This window comes from Temnothorax longispinosus, chromosome 3 (assembly GCF_030848805.1).
Source record: "Temnothorax longispinosus isolate EJ_2023e chromosome 3, Tlon_JGU_v1, whole genome shotgun sequence".
Lineage (NCBI taxonomy): Eukaryota > Metazoa > Arthropoda > Insecta > Hymenoptera > Formicidae > Temnothorax > Temnothorax longispinosus.
The window spans coordinates 4,992,583-5,016,235 of NC_092360.1; the positions used below are offsets into that span (position 1 = coordinate 4,992,583).

The 23,653-nt window shown below is 38.2% G+C and overlaps 1 protein-coding gene across 5 annotated transcripts in view; it reads left to right on the top strand.

Annotated features, from left to right (window-relative positions):
• LOC139809345 (protein gustavus-like) overlaps positions 1-21,684 on the top strand; it is a 134,559-nt gene extending 112,875 nt beyond the window's left edge. For all 5 annotated transcript variants that reach the window (XM_071772174.1, XM_071772175.1, XM_071772176.1 and 2 more), the window contains 5 exons: positions 10,043-10,494; positions 14,708-14,943; positions 15,931-16,261; positions 16,402-16,560; positions 16,788-21,684. In XM_071772174.1, the coding sequence (XP_071628275.1) occupies positions 10,043-10,494; positions 14,708-14,943; positions 15,931-16,261; positions 16,402-16,560; positions 16,788-16,927 (1,318 nt within the window). In that variant the 3' untranslated portion in view covers positions 16,928-21,684. The remainder of the gene's footprint in view (positions 1-10,042; positions 10,495-14,707; positions 14,944-15,930; positions 16,262-16,401; positions 16,561-16,787) is intronic.
• The last annotated feature ends 1,969 nt before the right edge of the window (positions 21,685-23,653 follow it).

Genomic DNA, 23,653 nt, shown 5'->3' on the forward strand with positions numbered 1-23,653 from the left:
GCGGAACGTGGATCCGCTCCTGCCTTTCGTTTTTCCTCCGGAGCTGCGACGAGACCTTGAGGAAATCTTCCCGCCATCGCGTTCTCGATTTCATCATTGAGATCGCCGTCGGTTCTTGGCGTGAGTCGCGCGCGCGCGATCGCGTATTCGCGACATGGTCGAAGGAAAAGGATCGGAAAGCGCGCTTCCACTCGCCGCGGCCGCAGCGCGATGCGCGGCATAGCGCTGATCTAGACCTTGACGATGAACAAAGCAAAGAACCGGGAGTCTCCACCGGCTTGCGTCAATCGCGTTAGAGAGCGAGCACGCATCGCGTTCTGATATTGTTGATGTTAACACGGGATCTTTTTCCTTTTTAGTTTTCTATGAAAACGCTCATATATGTCGAAGTCAACACATGAGATTAGCAAGCTAAGACTTATTCTGAAGAGTTACTAACATATTTCAATTTGGAAATGCAAAACTGATTCAAAAAATGTTATAAAAGTGAAACAAATTAAACAGATGAATTACATTGAAATTTATTTCTCTGGTAATATTATATGTTCCACTTAGAATTAACATTACGTGATTTATCGGGATATTATTATTACCGTTACATCAGTAAGTTGCTGGGACGTTTTAATTAATAAACCATTTTGCGTGAAACGAGAGATACAAAAAACAAATGGGACGACATGATGCTTGTTACATGCGTAATTTAATTGTGAAATTGGCGCACAAAGGCGCCTTTTACGCGTGAGTTTCGTTCAGAATGATTGGCGCTTTTGTTTCTGAGAATTAATTGAGCGCCTTTGTGCGTAAATGACTTTACAAGAGGGGGGCCGGCCGCCATAAGAAATGCATCTCATGCGGAATGAAGTCGTAACACTTCTAACCGTCCTGAGACACGGTGTGTTACTTGGCGCGTGCATGCAGACGTCGTGAAATATCTTCTTCTAGCGAGTGTCGTTTATCTTCATACAACGCCTGTCGTTTATCTGCAACACGAGCCCGTCAGCACCAACGTGCATGCAACGGTATATGCACCTTGTATGCTACTTTACAACGAGAGTGCGACTAGATATTATCTCTAAATCATAGTGAGTTACCTCACCCTGAAGTTTTGACTGAGATTCGCGCGTCCCTGTTTACATAAATCAGCACGTTCACGTGTAATTTTAGCGAGGTTATTAAATCCCTGACCGACCCGTTATATACCAGACGCAACAAACTTTAGATTTCATCCCGCTCGCTATATTTATGCAGATCGTGCAACAAATGTGCATTAAGCAAAGGAGTATAGAAATTTTTTTATCTTTATCTCTTACCTTACCTCATCTCTAAAAAGTAGCGGTCTTCATTAAATTCTTCGTGGCTGCGCGCTCGTAAGATAAATAATCTCTGAATCTCTGAAAATTCATACGAGTGCTTCATTGACTCTTCGATTTTTATTCCTCAGAACTCAGAATTCAAGCTCTTTCTCACGTGCAACTGGCAGAAGGCTTCCATACGCGCGACATAAAGCGACGGTTTACTAATGATACGGACATGATAAAATAAACGCGCTATAACGATTGTGCCATTTGTCATTTCTGTCTGCAAGTGTGACTCTCAACGAGAATGAGCGCGTAAACGAGACTCGTCTGACCCGCGTAACCCATCCTTAAACGCGTCTTCAAGACGGTGACCGATGCTCTCATATAATCGACTTCGAGGAACTGCGGAAGCGATGATAAAACAGAACGTAGCATGGACCCTCATTGCTCATAGAAAAATTTCATTGAGGAGAAAAGACTTACGACGCATGAATAATGTAGCGTGATAAATTAACATGAATCATACGTATAAACACTTTCTTGTACAAGGAAAATGTGCGAGACGTGGAAAATAGATTGCTTGCAATCTGATAGTAACGTAGAATTAAATACTTATTATCCTTAGTACATTCGAACTGAAAACTTGTCTCTTATAAGCTATAACGCCCAATAACAAAAATTAAGGCCAAAATTAAAAACTATATATAATTATACTAAAGATTGCAACTTGCAATGCAACCACTGCCGTACAGTAATAATAATAATAATAATAATAAATAACTTTATTAAAGTGCACAAGAGATGCTATACATAAAGACAAATGTATTAAAGAGCAGCACTTCAAAAGGTGAAGTATCAGCAATAAAGTTGTTTAGAAGCTTTAATCTTTGATTAATATAACTAATAATATAATAATGATACCAATGAACTATATGATAATATTACAAAGGATAAAAAAACAAGTGTGAAAATAAGAAGACGCTGATTTGAGTAATAAATATTTGCTCTCAAGATTGTAATTTGTAATTTTCGTATGTAACTACCTCTTATAAATACAGCTTATAAATTTTTTGAGATAGCGAGAGAGGCCACCAGTAATCTTCGTACCATGCAATATTAAAGACGACGCGCGAGATGCGGACCTGAACAACCCGATTTGAAACGCGTTGCCAGGCCAATTCGATGATCTCACCGCGCTGAGAGAATCAAGCCGAAAGGACCTACCAACGACCGCCCCGATATTGACTTCGATCAAACCAAGAACTGCCCATCATGTTGGAATTCAGGGACGGGGCGTGGCCCCCTCCTAATAACCGAGCAAATCGTAGGACTTTGCTCGCCGTCGAGATAAAAAAAAATCGTTGACGATGATCGTCGCGTCGCGCCGGATCGACTTTGGTAGACTTGTGAAATTGTGGTCGCAAATCCTTGAAACGCACGGTCGAACGCACGCGTCGCGTAAAATATTACTTTTTTGGATATACAATTCGTGCTTCTACAGAATACTACCGAATAAATATTACCAAATTTTTGTACGTATAAAATCTATATATTGTGTTGTGATTAGTCCAATTCCCTTTATGTTGTATTTTTCGCACAAATTGAAAAAAAACCTTTTTTCCAGTTTTTAATATCATATATCTTTGTAATAGTACCCTTTGAATTGAAATTCAGCTATTAAAATAACAGTTAACAATTTACAAAAATGTAATAATTGGTCGTGGGACAAGCAGAAGACGGCAATTAAACGATTTCCAAATTTCATTATTTCTTTGCTGGACGCGGTTAATTTCACCGATCGTATGCTGAAACATTACCTAACGCAATATATGTACGCGCGTGAAACACCAGCGATATTTCGCGGCATGAATCGTCTGATGCGGTACCTATATGCGCTTTCTTCTGCCTTTCAAAAGGCGTCACATCCAGACGAATAGTCCCGCATGATCAAGGCGCGTTCTACGTTTCGTTAGGCGTGCCGAGAAATTATTGTTCGTCTCAGTGACCCGTTTCACGCTGGTCGAAATAAAAAGCAGCAACCGGCTCGATTATAATATATACGACTTCACCAGCCGGGCCGCATTGTTTCTCATAGTGGACCACCGCCGGGGTCCGTGGCTCTCCGTCGGGCGAGACTTAGTAAAAAGGCGCGGCGCGAAAACGTCAGAGTAAAGAAGGCCCGTATATGCACGACAAAAGACTCCATTTTGTCGAGAAACTGTAGGCCAACGCAAACGCTTCTATCGAACCTTTATCGTCGCAGCTGGCGAACAGGTGTTGACGGCCGGCTAAGTCGTCAGCTGTGCCATACTAAGCCGACGACTGCTAAGTGTAAATGGCCGTTATTAGCTGCCGGTTGCGCTACGGACCGTCGATCGAACGGAACCAGGAATATCTAACATTTTTTGTCATGTAAATCAGGATTCTCGTGCGACGCCGGGAAAACGAATGTTTCGTATAATAAGTCTGGATTTTAGCTCTGAAAAATTTCTTTGTCTTAGAAAAAGGAGGCAAAACTCAGAAAAAATATTATTATTAATAATATTATATTTTATATTATAAGATTTTTAAGAGTAATTTTTAAAATATTCCTCAGCTAAGCGACGAAACAGAGATTTCCCGTTTCGTTTTGTCCCAACAGTCGAATAGTTTTTGGGCTCGCTCCGCAAACTCGGCGCGGCTTGTTTTAGCGTTGTCGCTTGCGAGCCAACGGCGATGCATTACACATCGTTTCAGTATCATTGAACGCAATTGACATCTACATCGTTAGAGTTTATTAGTACCGGTTGGCAACTGGTTTGTCGATGGCATGGCGGTGCCGTGTGCGTGATGAACCAACCGGCCGCGATTTACGGTCATCCTCTCGGTGATGTTTGGTCGATCCATCCCGCGCCGCGCCGCGCCGCGCCGTTTCCCGGTGCGCTTTCCGTGCACGAGGATCATCCTGTTCACCGGGAAAAACGATCGCCCCGAGGAACTCCGGCCGTCGTTGAAAAATTTCTATTACAGACACGACGCCGCGGGTCGTCGATAATCGTCGAAATATCCCGTCCCTTAGAGCGCAACGCCGTAATCACGTAAAGATTAAGCCGAGCCACGCAACGGTGATTACACCTACAGCGTATATACGAGCGTGCGATTATGATTACTCTAAATTCATGCTCCCGAGCGCCGACGCGTTTCCGGATATGTTTATTAATAAATGGCAGGTCGCTATCCGCCGGAGTGTATATTTGGAACAGCTTAATGATGATAGTCACTAAATGTCTTTTCAGAAGTTTGTAGTCAACTTCTTGCGAATATTAGTTATCGTACGCGCACCTAGGGTTTTGATATTCTTACTTTTTTTTTTAAGAAAAAATTTGTACCGCACAAAACTACAAGTGCACTTCCATTCAATTTCATTATATAAAATTGTACTTCTGTGTAAATTTAAGGTACGAAAGTGGAAGAATTATTACAATAAAAACCAGATCGTGCATTAATATTTATAAACAACAAATGATTTTCTGAAATAAATATTAATTAATAAATTAATCGTTGCAAAAATTAATCGTGCTCGCGGACCATTACGAAATCACTGTTGTGCGCGTGAAAATATGAATTCCACGATGCGCGACGTTTAAACTAAACGTTGCATGAAACGAAATACCCATTGACGTACACGCTAAATATTTACGCAACCAGGACGCAACGAGCGCGCGAGAATTTGTAAATTAACAATTAACGCATCTCCGCCATGCCGGTGGCAAATATTTATTCGCCATACAGACGTGCACGTTTGCAGGACCTTACAACAGTTGCAGCTATTAGAGTTGATGCATCTTTATTTACAGACATTTACGTGCGACTGTTTTGGAAAAAATATTGATATTACGGATTTTATAACTCTGATATGAAACACATTATACTACATTGTCGTTTTTACACATCGAAGAGTAAATTAACTTTATCATTATAAATTTAAAGACCGATCAATGACCAACTTTGATAATCCTGTCCCTCGAGGGTCCATGAGGTGTGTTACAAAATTTCGCACGTTTTTCTTTATAATTTATCATCAACGACAATATTAGGGTGCCGAGGAATTGAAAATAATTAAGAAGCATTGTGCTTTGTCGCGCTCAGTAAAACGATGTGCTTTAGCGCTCTCACGTGTATCTGCGTCTCATGCATACTTGATGGTTTAATCCGACATCTTCAAGGAGTTTTCTTATCAGCGCGTAGGAGAGAGATCTTTTCAGCGTAACTTTAGAGCTTTGCCGGAATATTTTTTGATGGTCTATTTTACCCCAGGAGTTCGCGGTAGCGCCCGTCGGTCATGAGAACTCGCGTGGTGCGAGGGTCTGAAGGGCAGGGCAGGGGTGGATTTGGAGGTTGGTCCCGTGTCGAGGTGGGGCAAAGGTGACCCCCGCGGATCAATACCGCCGCCGGTCGAGCGCCTCCATAGCGTTCGAACCGCCGACATTCTCGTATTTCGTCTCGAAATCAAATGCCGTTTTGGTCCAGACCGGCTCGTGGAGGTTATTTCCAAATGAATCTGTTGCGTGCGGTTTAATCTTTTGACATACCGGAGTATATTCGCCGAAAAAACGGATCTGAATTTTTTACACGAGCTTTTAGGCAGTCTAGGAGGTTCTTTTTAGAAATTTTCTAACCGCGTATGGAATAGTTAATAAAACAACACGGCAGTGCTTTAAAAATGTAATACTTATCCTGAGGATTTACCTCTGAAAAAAAAAAAACGAAAGATGACAAACAAAAACCCTTTATACAATTGTTTGCGTGACATAATTTATAATTTTCAAACGTCTGACGGTTTAAATGATTTTGAAATTATATTCTTGGCAGTAAAAGCCTTATGATTGAAACAATCCGACAAAAGCTTGAAACTCTCGTTTTCAATTGTACACACAAATCTGAAACTTTATTAAGATCGTTGAAATTAGAAGGCACTTCAAAGTATTATTATTGTAACACTCCCCGCGTCCGTACTAATGTAACTTTCGGCAAACGGCATTAGTAAAGTAATCAGTACGGGCTTTTGTTTATTGTCTCGAGTGTTTTAATTGGCCGAATCGGTGTGCAAACGTTGAGGAAGTCGATTTCAGTATACTTTCTCTTCGTTCTACACTCAAGGCGATATCAGTCCCGCTGACGACGTCCGCCGCGGTTAAGAGAGATAAATGCCATTAATGGACTTCAAATGAAACGCCTGCTCCATAGCGGTCAGCACCGTGACGACTGCCAAGAACGGGCCCGCGCGGCTCAAAGGGCATCTTACTCATTTACTTCCCGCGCGGCGGGAAATTAAATTCGCGGTTTCTCGACCGCGTTTCCTGTTTCGCCGCGCGGCAACACAATCGTAATGATTTATTCATTCGCCATGGCGCGATGATTAATTATGAATGTTTCACAATTATTTGGAAAGGCACTCGAGGTCGAGGTATATATCTCGCTCGATCGTCTTCAATGAGGGACCCTCCCATCTCGATGTTATCGATGTTTATTTGCGGGGTTTCTTTTTGCGGAGCCAATATATCTGATCTTGTTGCGCAAATTGCGCTGTTTTCATCAAATTAGGAAAGTTGTCCGAGATCACCGCTTGCCTCCGCGCGACATTCCGTACGAGTCCTTCTTTCGGGCAAGATGCGAGCCTAATTTGCCGTCGTCAAACTTCGCGCTGAAAGTCTGACGAACAAACGGATGTCGACGAAGCGTGACGAGTTTATGGTGAAAACACAGGGCTACCTATCAGACTTGTTAACAAACAACAACGATTAGCCAACAGAAAGTTCCACGTCGTGTCGTTTAGAATATATCGTGACTGTCGTTGATATAATTATCGTTAACTACTTTCTTGCTGTTTTATACTGTCGAAACGGCGAGAGATGATTAACACGCGCAAATTTAATTTCGGATGGTTGTCTCATTTCGCTATTTCCTTCTGCATCGCGGTAATTAATACCGGAGTAATTCCTGACTTCCAGCCACTCATTGCAATTAGTATACGTAATCCGAATTTTTCCATCGCTACAATAAGAGAGATATTTTTCATGAATTTCCGTAGCAGATTCCTTTTTTTTCCTAGCACTGATTATCGCGAGTGAAACCAAATCGGCCCGGATTCAGGATGCCAATGTCCGGTGTCCGCGACCGGAAACCAGCACGACGGCGAACGGATACGATGAACGATCGGGTTACGGTTAGCATACGTTATATTATGTCACAGGCTTGAGAAAAGGACCGAATCGGATTATTTCTCGTTTCTAATTGTACATCCAATCAAATTGTACAGCCAATTATAGAAATTTTGACCGCGGATGCAGAAATTTATCGCGGCTGCGCGGATTTTCCTTCGTGTCATTCCCCAATACAAAAGCGGAGTGAAGGTATAATCAAGTAAATTTTAAAAGCAGAACAAATTTATGAAGGTGCATGTGAAACGTATTATATGTATTTTCTTTCGGTTCTCCAGAGGGGTTTAGATGTTACGTTCTTTCTTATTTAGAACATAATTCTTGGTCAAATTATATTCATTGTGTCGCTGGCATTTCGCTGTGTTTGAGTCCACACCACAATTCTTCATTTGTTCTTCGCGCCTCTCCTCTTTTTCGCCAAGCAGATGAAAAATTATCGTCACGTACACGGTTAATCTTTGTTTGGTCTGGCGTATCGTGTTACTGTATTTCCACCAAGAAGGTCACTGTCATATTCTTATCCGGATATTTCTATAACGCGTTCGTGAACCTTTGCTTCTACGTTAATCATACCCTGTCACAGTCTGAGGTAATGATTACCTACAGATGCCTATCGCGTCAATTTCATAGAGAAATTGGTAATAGGGTGTTGAACATTCTTGAATGATCGGAGAACGTCAAGGAATTTATACTTTAAGCTGCTCACCTCGTAAGTGATGTAACATTTTCCTGTAATAATATAACAAAATAAAGTAAGTAACGTTTGAAAATCATAAAACGCAAATTTACATCTCGATTTGCATAGATTACCTACTACGGATACTGCGATCGATTTAATATCGTTGCGTTTCAAAGATCTTGCTTATGCTGCTCTGGAAATTATGTAAATAATTTAGTCATTTACATAACAGCTCTTAGTTATGTATATAGTTAATCTTTGAATACATGTGTTTTAAGAAAACGAGGAAAATGTTGTATAGAAATAAATTTCGCGCAATCTAGATTACAGTGCATTGTCAATGTAACGTGATAAGACGCGTTATCACTAGTTTAATGCGGTTATTCGCAGTATATACGCTTACGGTTTTTCTTTATGTGATTAATGTTACGCATAATTTTAATGATGCAAATTTTAACGAACGTCAGGCAGATATTGAAAGAGTGGCTCGGCTTCAAACTGACTTTGGACTTGTGCATCATTTCTCTTTCTCTCTCTCTTTCTTATATAAATCGATTTATTCATATGACTTGCTGTATCTATAAAATCATTCTATATAATCGCAGTAGAACCTAAAATTCTCAAATTTTTCTGTACTCAATGATGTAATGGGAAAAATTACTAGATTATTACTGTTTATATACAGATTGAAAAATATTTAAATAATAATTAGAATTTCAATACATTTTTATTTTACTCCCATCAGGCACAGACGGGTCTTTGTGACAACGCGCTCGTCTGAAAAATTCGATACGATTTCGTGCCGGCGACGCAGAAAAGATACGGGAGTCGTCCGGAAATCGCAAGCTCGTGATGAAAATGCTACTTCGCGTGTACTTCATCCTAGAAAGAATTAATCGATTCCCGCGATTCGTCCCACGCTTACATACTATACATATGCCGCGGCAATCCGTTCCGCAAAGCCCTCGCAAATAGGAAAACGTGATTAATCGAGATTCGCTCGGACATGTTTTTTTTTTCTGAACCCGCAGACGAAGCGCGCACCTCGAATTACCCGAATCCAGGGGCACGCTCTCGCCAACATGATTTTTCGTGCGAAAATTCAGCGCAGTTTTCTGCACCAAATCTCTAGGGATTCGTCCAAAGTAGAACAAAGAGAAATCAAGCGCGGACGTAATGACAAAATCTCTGAATTTTTTCTTGCCAATATTAATCTTCCTATATTACGTGGCCAGTTCGTAATAATAATTTTTACAATCTTCATCTACAATAATCCTTTTATTCTACCGTATACAAATAAAATTATATTATATATATATGAATGCAGATATGTCAGTTTTAACTTTCTCCTGTATTATTGCAAAAACAATTTTACATATAGCTTTCCAAAATACAATTAAGGCTCATAGCACATAGAAAAACTTAAGCAAATTGGCCAATCCACAGTCAAGTATTCTCGAAAACTTTAAGATAGCTATTGGTTAATTTGCTTACCGCTTAAATCTTACTGCTTACATTTTTTTATGTGCCATGGGCTCTAATAGAAAATCAAAATGCCATATTGTTTTCTTTTAATTTTTGCAAATGAACGTTGATCTTGATCGATCCACGGTCAAACGAAACGTTACATCCTTTGACGTTACGTACTCGTAAGAATTTAACGTAACGCTCTCGCGAGTTCGCCGACCGTGAAAATCATCCCCCTCTCCCCGGCCGAAATCACTTTCCCCCTTCCACGCGTATCGATCCTGGACTCGCGTATCAATCTCTGTCCCCCTTTATCTCTTTCTCTCTCTATCTCTCTCTCTCCCACCCCTCAGAACGCACACGAATTAACGTGCCCTCGTTCTGTTCTCGCATTGCAGGTACAAAGCGAATCGTTGCGTGAGCGGGGGCGGTAGCCGCGGAAACGGGGCGACTGGCGGTACCGGAGGCGGTTCAGGTACTGCAGGCGGCCGCGGCGGCGGCGGGGGCGGTGGTAGCCCCGGTAGGGGCGGCGGCGGCGGCGGCGCCGGCGGAGGAGGAGGCGGAGGAGGAGGAGGAGGAGGTGGAGGAGGCGGCGGCGGCGGCGGGGAAGGAATAGACGGTGGTGTGGTGCCTACTGCACCACCGACTACCGGCCATCACCACCACCACCATCATCATCACCTCACCACCACGACTACCACGACTACCACCACCACCTCCACCTGCGGCAGACACCACAGGAACAAACTGTCTGCCGGCAAGCAGTGCACGGATCACCGTCACCACCCACATCGGCATCACCACCAACGCTCCCACCACCGGGGCATGAACATGGGCCAAAAGATTTCAGGTTAGGCGTATACTCTAATGCAGAAACAGAAACGCAAGCCACGTCGAACGTGAACGCGTTCCGCAGCGAACAGGAATTTTCTTTGCTCGCAACTAGTCGTGGATTGAAATAGCCTTCCTGATTAAACGGAATCGCACGATCCTCATGATGAAATTAAAATTTTTCGTGATCTGAGATCACATTGGTTTCGTGAATCGTCACGTTCATTTATTCGGTTGTTATTTGCAAAAAATTTTGTTTATCTTGACGAAGATTAATGAAATCGACTTTTAGCCTTTGCTAAGTGATCTCACTTGCCAAGTTTTTGCGTATCATTATAATGATCCGCAATCGAAAATGTTTCCAGATGGTTATTCCTTAACATCAAAAACAGATTAGTATAATTTTAAAATTATAGTTAATGAAGATTCAAGGAGTTATCAATATTTTAGTCTCTTTTTAATTTTTTTTTATTAAACAAGTCCGATTTCTATTAATGTAAAATATACAAAATTGTTTCTTTAGGATTTTTTTAATTAATCGATTATAAAAATTAAAATAAATATTAATCGATATTTGTGTCTTCTGTTACTTTTATAATATACTAATTAAGAAATCACAAATATTTTAATCTCTCAAACAACGTTTAAGACAAAAACGCTATTATCCATTTTCAAACAGAATTATTATTAAGCGTGATGAGTAATTAATTTCTTTGTCCAAAAAGAGCTGTTAAGTATCTATTAACTGTAATTATAAGTTTTTCGTAAGTGAGGATTGCAAACAAATTAAAGTTACATTGCGATACAATGCACTGTACAAATTATTACATATCATATATTATATATTAGGTATGTATATACGGATAACATATATATCTATATAGCTTATTATTGGTGGTCATGCAATTACCGCGTATAGATTTTACCCGTAAACGGATTAGAGCGCGACTAGAAGGTTCTTCGGATTAACTCACCTCACGAAGCGTTCGTCGAGGGTCAAGGTCCTTGACCGCGCCTCACTTTACCTGCTCAGGTAGAGCTTGGAACAGGTCCTTTAGTCGAATGCTTTACTCCCTCAAGACGGACAAAGCTTTCTCCTAGCCGTAATCCTCCGAAATATTCATGCTACCCGAACTCACAATTATCCTATACTTACATTTCTCTTACGATAACGAAAATGTCTAATGCATAATTATTTACAAGAAGAGATAGCTTATATACAAAATATTATAACTTATACGATAAGAAAACTATTTCTCTAAGATAATTTAGGTGGATTATACATGGATTATATACATATATATATGTATATCCAGTAAATATCTTTATGCGTGGAAAAAAATAGTTCGACAGCTAGAAAATAGAGAAAATTTAAAAGTATATATAGGGTTATAGCGGGTAGAATATAGTATTAAAATTAACAAAATACTTTTATTTTAATTTTTAATATATTAGATTTATATTTAACTTGATTCTATTTAGTTAAATGTACATAAAAGATGAAGTCATATCTCTGAAAATATAGTTTTATTTGAGGATTACATATGCAACCGATAAAAGATTCGCCAAAAGTATTATAAGTTCTTTTTTTTTTCTTATTGAAGATCTTATTTTTATTTGAATTACTTTAAATCAATTTTTAATTTGTTATATGCTCCAGTTACATTCTATACGCCATCGAGGTTTAGTGTCGCCCCGAAGTAATTATCATTGCGGTTAATTACTTACCACATATGACGTTTTTCTCATTAAAAGATTCATGGGACAATTCCTTCTTGCAGACAATTCCCACCAAGAGTAATTGCTATTAGCCTCTTCGATTATTCGTTTTCCTTTGATCTGCACACACTCTCAATTCTTTCCGACTTTTATTTGTCCCAAATTAGAACGCGAACGAATGGAATTCTTTCTTCTCGGACGAATTTTTCAATTTCTTCAGAAATTGTTTTAAATTCCATTTTCAGAAGACTGTTTTTCTGAAAAACAGTCAGTTACAAATAGCAAATAATAGCAAACGTTTATACTTACAACGTGATTTTTCCTTTTATCCATATCTGAAACTGCAGGGATCAATATGTGACTCAGCTGCGGCTGTGAAATTTATGTTCTGAGATCGTATTGTGCTTAACACCGACTGAAATAACCTCTGGCACGCCAAAGGCAACGGCGAGGAAAAAAAGATCCCGATGCGGATATGTCGGGCGGGGATGGACTCGAGTCTCACATACGAAGCCGCCGTGAAAGGACCTTTCTTATTCGTTGCCCCTCGCCTTTTCAGGCACGGAAACCTACGGTTTCATAGGGCCCTAGGAGCCCTCAAGCGCGGGAACAGCTGCAGAGGCAAATAAACCAATGGTCCAAGGATATCGTGGGTCAACCTTCCAGAACCTTCCAGAACCTTCGAGAACCTTCTAGAACCTTCCGCCGCTGGACCCACCATTATTTCTCCTGATCGTTGCCTTGCTCTTATTCTCTTGCTGCCCTTCCCTTCTTGCCAAACATTCTGATCCGTCGCATTCCTAGCAGGTATCCAGCCATGGCTGCTCGCAAGACGATATCTGAATCTCGAACGAGGATTCATCGAAGAAATGCCTGCCTGCACTGAAACGCATAAATCTTGTCCAGCCAATATCTTTTTAACGACCGCTGTTATTTTTCACACATTGGCAGAGATACCGATTTACCCTGAAGATTTACCTGAAATCTATCGATGCGATGTACGGCGTACACCTCCTTTTAAAAAATATATAACTTTTTCCTAATAACATTTTAATTCGTTACTTCTATTATCCGCTATTTCTACACGTACATTACTGACAAGAGATATATCACAACTGTCCAGAATCGAATTGATTCTTTCTGAAATATGTTGTTAAACATTAAAAATCAAAAGAGAACGTATTTTTTCATATGTGCTTATTTTGAGATTTAAGAAGTGAAACAACTTATAAAAGCTAACGCTTATATTTTATTCTAAACAATTATCATCAAAATGGTAAAAATATATGAAAAGTATTTTAGATAAAACCTTATAATTTTTTATGTTCTTATGGTATAGGTTATTGTAATGGAAAGATATATGTATATATTAACGAATAACAAGGAAAAAGTGAATTGAGAATCAAATGCAGTTGTGGGTGAGGTAACGTTAGGTAACATTTAATTAGAAATTCAATACAAGTTATAAGTCGTACGTTTCGGCTCTACTTTGAGCTGTCTTCAGCGACGCGGTGGTAGATAACTTAAATAAGCTTATGCTCTCCGACTACATATATATTAAAATAAATATTTAAAATATTTATTGTAGTGCTCGAAGTAGTGCTTTTAGTCCAACATCTTTTCTCAGCGATGTCTTTTAATGCCAGAGATTTTGTACATGCAAGATTCCCATCGGTTTATAAGTTTACAGTTAATAAAAGAGTAATAAAGATAAGTCGAAAGCGTAGAATAAGTAGAATGAAATTTCTTCGTGCGATATCTCTATTTTTTTTTTTAGAAAATCCACTTTTAAAATATAATACCGAGCACGCATGTACCGTTCATTTATCTTTTTCAATAATTTTTCTGGCTGCCGCAGATACGTCACACAAGCGCTCAAAGTCAATCAGACTGGTGTATGTTTTTATTACTATACCTTTTCATATCGTGATAAAGTTGATAAAAATGGATAACTTAAATATACTAGCGTAGTTGTAAAATTAAACAAAAGTCAAATCATACTAACGATAGTATTTACAAACATAGGCGTGCGCGGAAATCATAGTTCATAAAACGAGATAAGATTTCAATCACGCATGTTGAATGACTTTCAGATGTTTTTGGACATTTATAAAACAGAGTCTTTCATACAAGTAAGTGTTTTGTGTTACTTGTTATTCGACCTGCCTTTATATACATAAAGAAAACATTTTATCGCAAAGTGTGATAACGTCGTAAGAACATTCCAGTATAGTCGTAGTTATCCGTTCAGTGACGAAATTTGCGATTACTTCGTACCGGTGCACGCTTTAGAGGCTTCTATGTCTCGGCCACGTTACTTGTATATATTTCGGTCAAAATATTTCCCGTGTATTGGACTTTTACACTTAGATAACATTATCCGGTGATAAAATTGTCGTGTGTATGTCACAGTGTTAGGTGATCAAAATCGACAGTAACTGCGTAAGGCTCGTTACGAAAGCGGGCTAGGCACCGTAGAATCCGATCGGGACTGATTTACTTCTCTTTTCCAGGCGGCGTGAAGAGCATGAGCCGGGAGAGCGGTGCCGGTGCCGGCGGCGGGGTCGGTGTTGGCGGTGGCAACAACAACACGACGTACACACGATCGGTGGTACCGCGCGAATTGGCCCAGGACTTCGCGAGGCCGCCGCGCCTCGACGTGCTCCTCGACATGCCACCCGCCTCGCGAGAGACGCAGGTCCATCATAGCTGGAACGCCGACGACCGTAGTCTAAATATATTCGTCAAGGTACTGATTATATAAATAATATCGAAATCGATCCTTACTACGTTGCCTGTGCAACAAATTTTGTATGTCATACCATGTACGTCATATAGTAGAAATTTCATCATTAAGTATACAATAATCAAATATTGTGTAATATTGTGTAATAAGGACTATTTGACAACGATCCCTTAGTCCAACTACACGCCAACATTCCAATGAAATAGAGGGCTTTTTGACTTCCCTTTTGAGTCTTGAAGCACTCAACTTTGACATCAGGGAGAACGTGAGAAATAGATATTACTAATTTTTACACTGTTGAGGATGGCTCAACGATGGAGCCGAAACGTCCGGAATATTATACTGTGAAAATTGAAACAAATCATTTTTAATTTATAAAATTACGCACCAACAGTCGCGTTGGTCTATTATCGAGAGTCCTAAATTATTATTATTTTTTTAATTTTATTAAATTAGACTGTATTCTCATAAATATCATGTTCAACATGGTACTCTTTACCTTTTATTATTATCTTGCTATTTCTGTTATTTGCAATTTTACATTAGATGCTATTTATTTTTTTATCTTAAAAAATTTGGATACGATCACTAGGCAATCAACATGTTGAAAGAAATACACGAGTAAACTCTCACAAATATATATGACTTCGCAATTATAATTTATCTTCACGCGGACATATTACATCAGACAAATTTCTTGTTACCATGGGACTAATCCAAAATCCATATATCGCATAGATATCACTTCCTTCAGTAATCATAAAAGTGTAAATATAGAGGTGCTAAAATTTGTTCTCCTCTTTTTATCGTATAGCTTGTTTGAACTTGGACTAAAAAATTTATCAAAAAATATATATGATTTTTTTACGTTAATACTATTTATGAATTATTCATTCACCTTATCTGTTTGGCATTTTTAAGACGTGCTCTAGATTAGAATTTTGATGAACCAAGTTTCTCACTAAACTGTGATCATTATTTTTTTCCTAGGAGGACGATAAGTTAACGTTTCATCGACATCCCGTCGCGCAAAGTACAGATTGCATACGAGGGAAGGTGGGGTATACTAAAGGTATGCACGTATGGGAGCTTTATTGGAGCACGAGGCAACGAGGTACGCACGCCGTGGTAGGAGTCGCGACCGCGGATGCGCCGCTACATAGCGTCGGCTATCAGAGTTTGGTCGGCAACAACGAGCTCAGTTGGGGTTGGGACCTTGGTAGAAACAAACTCTATCACGACTCGAGAAACAACACTGGCATGACGTATCCAACCCTTCTCAAGTCCGACGAGACATTTATTGTTCCTGACAAATTTCTGGGTAAGCGATTTTTGGATAATCGCAGTCGCGCGATTTTCCACGAGAATTTATGAATTATACAAGATGCATCGCAAGTCAGAGACAGATTTTCTTTACGCGTATCTTATCTTGAACTTATCACACATAATTTCTCTCCACAGTTGTCCTCGATATGGATGAAGGTACGTTAGCATTCGTGGTCGATGGTCAGTATCTCGGAGTAGCGTTTAGAGGACTCAAAGGAAGGAAATTACACCCTATTGTATCCGCCGTTTGGGGACATTGCGAGATCACAATGAAATACATCGGCGGACTTGATCGTAAGCGGATATAATTATGACAATTATTCTAAAAATATTTAACGTCATCTTATCTCACGAAGATATTTTAATTTAAAAAATCAAATTTTCTTGGTCCATTTTTCAAATTATTATTTAATGGACATTTACTAGATATTAAAACAACAAGCGACCAAAACACATAAGACATCTATTAAACGTACAATTAAAAGTATCCTCTTTTAATTATACGCTCGTCTTCTCCACAGCTGAACCTCTGCCTCTCATGGATCTTTGTCGGAGAGTGATTCGACAGCGAATCGGCAAGCATAGACTAGAAGACAAGATCAACGAGCTGAACCTACCGCAGACAATGAAGACTTATCTCCTTTACCGGGACAGAAGGTAACCACTGAGTGAATCTCCTCAAGATGCCACCACGATTATGACTGCGAACATCACCGTGCTACAACGTTGCCACTACGACGCACAGGCGACCGTCCGCTATCCCCTTTCACACCACCAAGGACAGCAACCCCTTAGCCGCGCGTCTCTGTTAATCAAGCGCACGATGTTCAACAGACTGACATGCATCATGCGACGACGCGTCGAGACACGCCTAGGACCTCGAGAAGGCGCGCTGAGAGAGCGACGCCGAAATACCGTATTGATAACGACTCGTGGCGCCCTTATCAGGACAAGCCACGATGACCGCAATCCTCTTCGTCGTTATTGCCATCGTCGATAAGTTTAACTCGATGGAGGCAGGGTTGAGAGACAAAATAGAAGAAAAGGACTGTAACGAGATTTAGAAAAAACATTTCTAAATTTAGTTGTTTTTAATTAATGTTGTTTTACGTTGCTTATTGTTGTCTTATGTTACTCGTATTTCTTTCTCGGAATAGAGAATTATTCTTTGTTGATTATTAGAAAGTTTTACCGAGGAAACCGATTTCGGTACTTTCGCATCGGCAAGCATCTATGCCTTTGTTCTTTTTTTTTTTTTAATGTTCGCCTTACTGACGATGCGTATATGTGATGAATAGAATTGTGCCAGACGATGGCAATGCGACAATTTGCGCAATTTCGGAGACGCGTGGTTAAAGACGGAAGGCAAAAGATTATGCGAAAACACGAAGAAATTACAGCGCTTCGCAGTTGGCCAGTAAAAAAAATTATAGACTTAATCAAGCCTGGAGGCTGATACGGACGTGTTGCTTGCTTACAACGGTTAATTGATAGTGGATAGCGCTGCTGGCTCATAGTCCGGCCACAGCAGAAAAAATGGTGGAGCAAGAGGGAGAAAAAGCGAACAGAGAAAATAGAAGATGCGAAGAAGTTTTCTACGACGAGGATACTCAGCAAGAAATGTGACCTCGATCGCACAACTGTGGAACGATTAATTCAATTTGGAGAAGTGTGTATAGTGATGGACATCGGGCAGCCACCTTCCAATAGACTCATTTTTCAAGTATTTTCTAAGCATGCTAGATTTAATAAAGTATAGTGGTGTGTGCGTGTATCGTGGATGGCTATAGCTGTACTATATATATATAGTACAGAGACGACGAGGAAGATACGAGGGAGGAAGAACAAAGATAACCCTGCCATAATATTCTCTTTAGCAGTGTTCGAAAATGTAGACTTTACAATTGCGAATTCTGCGGGGGAGAGAGAGACCGAGTGGAGTATGCGAAGAAAAAGGGGTAAGCATCTGAAACTCGCGCTGTGGTGAATCGGATATAAGACGTCTAAGTACCCTAATAACGAAAAAAGCATGTTACTAAAATTAATTATCCACATCTAATTGATTTAAAGTGCTGTAATGACTTGCGGAAAAATAGTATGTATTTAACTAATGTTTAAGAGAAGCGAGTGAACACACGGGCATTGGCACAAATTATTCCAAACGCGAATTAAAACTGTCATGGAGAGCCGCTATGTAGCAAATGTAATCCGGTAAAAGGGTGACGAGTAACGCGACCGCACATCGGGTTATACTTATCACGGATTTACTCATCATAACGATTATCGGATTATTGATCTTAATAGTTACAATAACGACATTGACGATGATGAACAATGATGCTGATTATATCGGATGTGTAACTATTATACTATTAGCATGACAAATCTTACGACTGGTCTCTAGTATCTCTTTACTCTTACGTTTGTCGCTTAGGTTAAAGACTACGCTACCGTCAACGGCTATGTCGAATTGTATATAGATATATTGATAATATTGTACGACGACGTATACGTGTGCATTGTGGACGACGATTGTATCCGTAGCTGCGGAACAGGCAGACCGAATGCGAGAGTGGTACCATCTTCATCGTTTCATACAAGCAGAGAGCAATCATCTCGCATCGTCAGACCTCCGTTTCGGTATATCTTGCTTTCTGACGCGCGGGCTTAACGCGATTTCGAAATCACCTTGATTGTTAATCGCTGATGTCATTGCACCCACTTAAGCTCGTCCGAGACTCGGATCGTATCGCATCTTCCAAATTATCGTCAACCATTCGCAGCCTTTATCTGACTGTTCTAAGCTCCTCGTTAGACGTAAGTCGCATTTGCTTTTGCATCTGTATCGGTTACGTTTCTTGATTGCAATCCCCTGTGTGATGACCTGTTTGAATGAGCCCATTGTTCGCTCGCTGGACAACATTCTAACACTCATCACAAAGCAGTTCGCGAGACGGCCAGTCTCGCGTCGTACCTGCGACACTTTCAAAAGCGCGCTCGCACGATCTCGCACTCGGGAGCTTTTGATCACACAGCTTTGCGATTCTTAACACGCCGGGAGCGTGATCAGCGACGTTTGCCTTTGTTACCTCTCATCACGGAATACACGGAGGAAGCATGCGAATCTGCGACGCGAACAGATCGAATGATAACGAACAGATGCGATGACGACTCAATCTTTTCGAAAAACGTATCTCGTCTCTCCATCGGCACGTCGTCGTCGGAGATAATTCTGTCATGTAATGGAAACACATGTAATGGGAACGAGAGATAAAGAGAGACGCTGCGAGGAAATTTCTGCGCGGAAGGGAAGAGTCGTCGGGTAATTTACTTTGTCATCTTTTATTCGGCGCCTGTGCCTGTGCATGAAGGCAAAAAAAGACGAAACAGTTCTCTCCAGCGGGGCGACTTTGCGTACCACGATAGAAAAAAAAAATACGATTCTAAGTACGTGTAAAAGGGAACACAAGAAGCGTACCCGAAGACGCGCTTTAAGCGTTCACGATTCAATGTACATTCATTCATACATGTCATTCATATATCGTTATACACGCGCGAGAAAACTGAGGAAAACTAGTACACACGCGCGCGCGCACACCCTCAGAAAGGAAGGTTTTTCCGCAACTATACCTATTGCTACCCGTTGAACCGATACTGTTTTATATGAATTATTGCCTATAGGAGCGCATGTCACGAGCCGAGCATGAGAGAGGACAAATAGGATGAAAATATTGTACAAAATTATTATTAATGATCAATATTAATATTATTACTGTATCGAGATCCCAATAGTTTAATTAATTACTCGGTCGTCGTTATCGTGTTAGTCAGGTATTTACAAATATTATGATATAATTGTGGTTTCTGTTTTTATACGATAGGGAGAAATGTGTATGCGATCGATCGATATGGCAATTGAACACGAGATGAAATTTTTTCTTTGATTTATCTCGCCATTCTTTGTCGAAGCATATAAAGAACTCTTATGATTTAAGTTGATTTTATCACTATCCAAAATGACGGCTTGTTTTGAGCATAGCAATGAAATGGAAACAATGAAATAAAAAGAATCAATTGCATTCTGAGCTTTCTTATTACAATATTGACATTTATACTCAAAAAGAATAATTTATAATAAGACATAATTTGATCTTATTATGAATCTTTTTGATCAGTCTGAGTTAAAAGTTTAATTTCTGATGACAAGATAATTCCTATATATACATTATCTTTCATTTACATACTTTTTTAATTAATTAAAATACACAAATGATTTTATTTTAAAATATTTATAATTCCATTTTAGAATAAAACTCTAAGGTATTTTATTATCTATTTAAAGTAAATGTATTATGTATCTAGGTTATTTAGCCATCAGTAAAAACTCGAGACATTATCTTGAATCCAATTTGTATCTATTTACATTTGTATCTACGCGTCCTTTTTTACAAATACAGATCAATACACATTTTTTTAAAAGGATAATCATTTTTCGATTGGTTTATCTTCAAAGCAATTTGATATAGCTAAAAGTGTAAATCAGTATGAAGAGAAGTGAGCCATATAATGTGCACAAACCAACTTTATTGTATGACTATCTAATCCAGTTTTATTTAAATTGTTATTAAAAGTCGACAAAGTGATTATCGTACGATAATTCATAATTTCGTACATTTTTTTATCGGGAAAAAAATTCATACGGGTATATATTTTATTTTACATTTTTACAAGTAAGCTTCTTACGTGAGGCTGAAAAAGAGCTAAGAAGATAGTTGGGCTATCTCGATTTTAACTTACATCGATCGATCGCACACAACGACAAGCACAGGCAAGCTAGCTTTTAACAATAAAACCGCGAAAACGGCATCCGATTCGTTTGCATGCGCCGCGGAAAGTGTTCCAGCAAAATTCACGTGGCTGTTGCAAGGATTAATTTCCGTGAACTGCCTGCCCACCTGCCCTTGCCTACGTTGCCTCGACAAATGTGTCTAATTTATTAATGAGATGCGATGTGTAATGGGACGATAATTAGCAAGTTATTAGTTTAATCTGGCAGGATAAACAAATTAGTTTAAATTAACGCTAGTAATCTAAAAGAGGAAGTATGTGTAAGAAAGAGAACGAGAGAACGTGTACTGTGTGTTTGTATGCGTAATGAATGTATATTGCATGCATACGTGAATGCTGTGAATACTTCAGGAGTATTCACGATTAATTTTTTCCCTCCGCTTTTTCGTTCGCAAATTGTTATCGCTTGATTTCGAATTTTATCCAAATGTCGTATTAGTCGTGGTCCAGAAATAAATTTCGGTTTTCTCATGATAATAGCTCAACAATTGCTCTGTAGAATACATTATTGTTTGATAATATGTAATAACATCTAATATTAGCTACAGGAATAAACATGAAAAGAAAATATTTTTGTAGGAATTATTTTTTTATAATACACAACTATCTACTTGGACGAAAAGGTGCTGAAACTGCACACGATTCAGTTCAACAAACGATTAAGGATTAATTATTTAATGCACAATTTAGTTGCATTGCAAAAGTCTCGCGATAGCGATAAACAGTCGTAACATTGTGTTTCGACAAATTAAGAATTATTTCTCGTCAAAACAACTATTTTTTTAAAGTAAAACAACTTTTCGGAACTTTTAACATTTAAATACTATAATATATTATAAACGCTATAATAATAAAACCCAAGAAAATTTTAGATTAAAATATACTTAAAAGCAGTATTTTCGGAGATATGTTACTTTGAATACTGACTTTATGATAATTTCTATAAAATTGCGTCTTTATTTCCAATTCCATAAAATTAAATCTTTAAAAACTCGTTTGTTTAAACCCACACAAATAATAGAGAGTTCTTTTTCTAATATCGATAATATAATTTGAATATTTTTATAGAGAATTATATATATATATATATATATATATATATATATATATATATAAAATTTTAGAGAAAAATGCAAGAATAATTAATTTGTTAATTTCGTAAACCATCTCGTATACATAGTCTACATTATAAATATTTGTTTTTCAAACAAATATCTTTTTTAAACAAAAGTTAGAAATTTTATTGTCTTAATGCATTTTCTTCCAAGTTTGGAAAAATTAAACCAAAAGGTTTAAATATATTTAAAGTAAATGAGAATAAAAAAGTAAGATTAAAATCAAAATATATTTTGCACACACATAGATTGATACATCAGATCTATACAGATCAAAAGATATTTTATTTGCAGAGTCTCACATTTTAAATTTATTTTCTGTTAAATATAATTACATTCCTATTAAAATATAATTACATAAATCATACATTTTTCGTATCTAGAGTTTGATGGAATACATCATGAGTTCGGCGCATAGCAGCTAGACTATAGGAACGTCAAAAATTTGAAATAAAAGTTGCTTCTTGGAATTAAATAATTTTTTCCTTACATGTTTTTATTTACCATCAGAGACATTTCAGTCAATCGGCTAAAATTTATTCATAAATATATACTTTTGATGCTATAGGAAATGAATGAAGAAGAAATTGTCTGATTTGAGGAGACAAATATTTTAATTTTTTTAATTAAGCTCTTATTTAAGTTTTTAAGATCATTAGCATTTTCTAAAAATTGAGTCGTATGATTTTAACATAGAGAAAAATTCTAGTCATTTCGTGCATATAAAGATACTAGTACATAATTAAGAAAAAGGTCAACAATTGTGTTTTTAGGGATTATCGTATTTTATTTTGGTATATTCTAACGTAAAGTATGAAATGTCTCGTAAGAAGTGTTTACTTTTCAATAAACCTATTTTTGTCGCTACAATTTATATCTATTAGAATTATTTAAAATATACAAATGTGTGATTACTAATTTTGTTTATATCGTTATCTACGTTTAGCCTTTTAATAGCCTTGAAAATTTATTTTTCTATGGAAATTGGATAAACTAATTCTTTTTCAATTTTACTGAATTTTGTCTAATATTTCAGGAAAAAAATTTCAAGATAACATATATTTCAAGATAATAATAATAACAATGATAATAATATGCTAATTTTTAGATTACAACTTTTCAGGACACTGTCTTACTTTCCGAATCTTGAGATTTGGTTATTAATTATCGATATTAATTACAATTCTATTAAACTACTCGCGGTTACAGATAAAATAGAATAGACCTGAAGGAAAATATAATTTAATGTTCCAAAATGCTTTAAAACTACTCGTTTCTAAATTTTAATCAAAATCAATTTTATTATTATTATATTATTTGACGGATTTTTTTTGCCAGAAGGGATAGAACTCTGGGATCTTGAAGCGCAATGTCACTATCTTATATGTATATATTATTATTATTGTTATTACTACTTAGTGTTT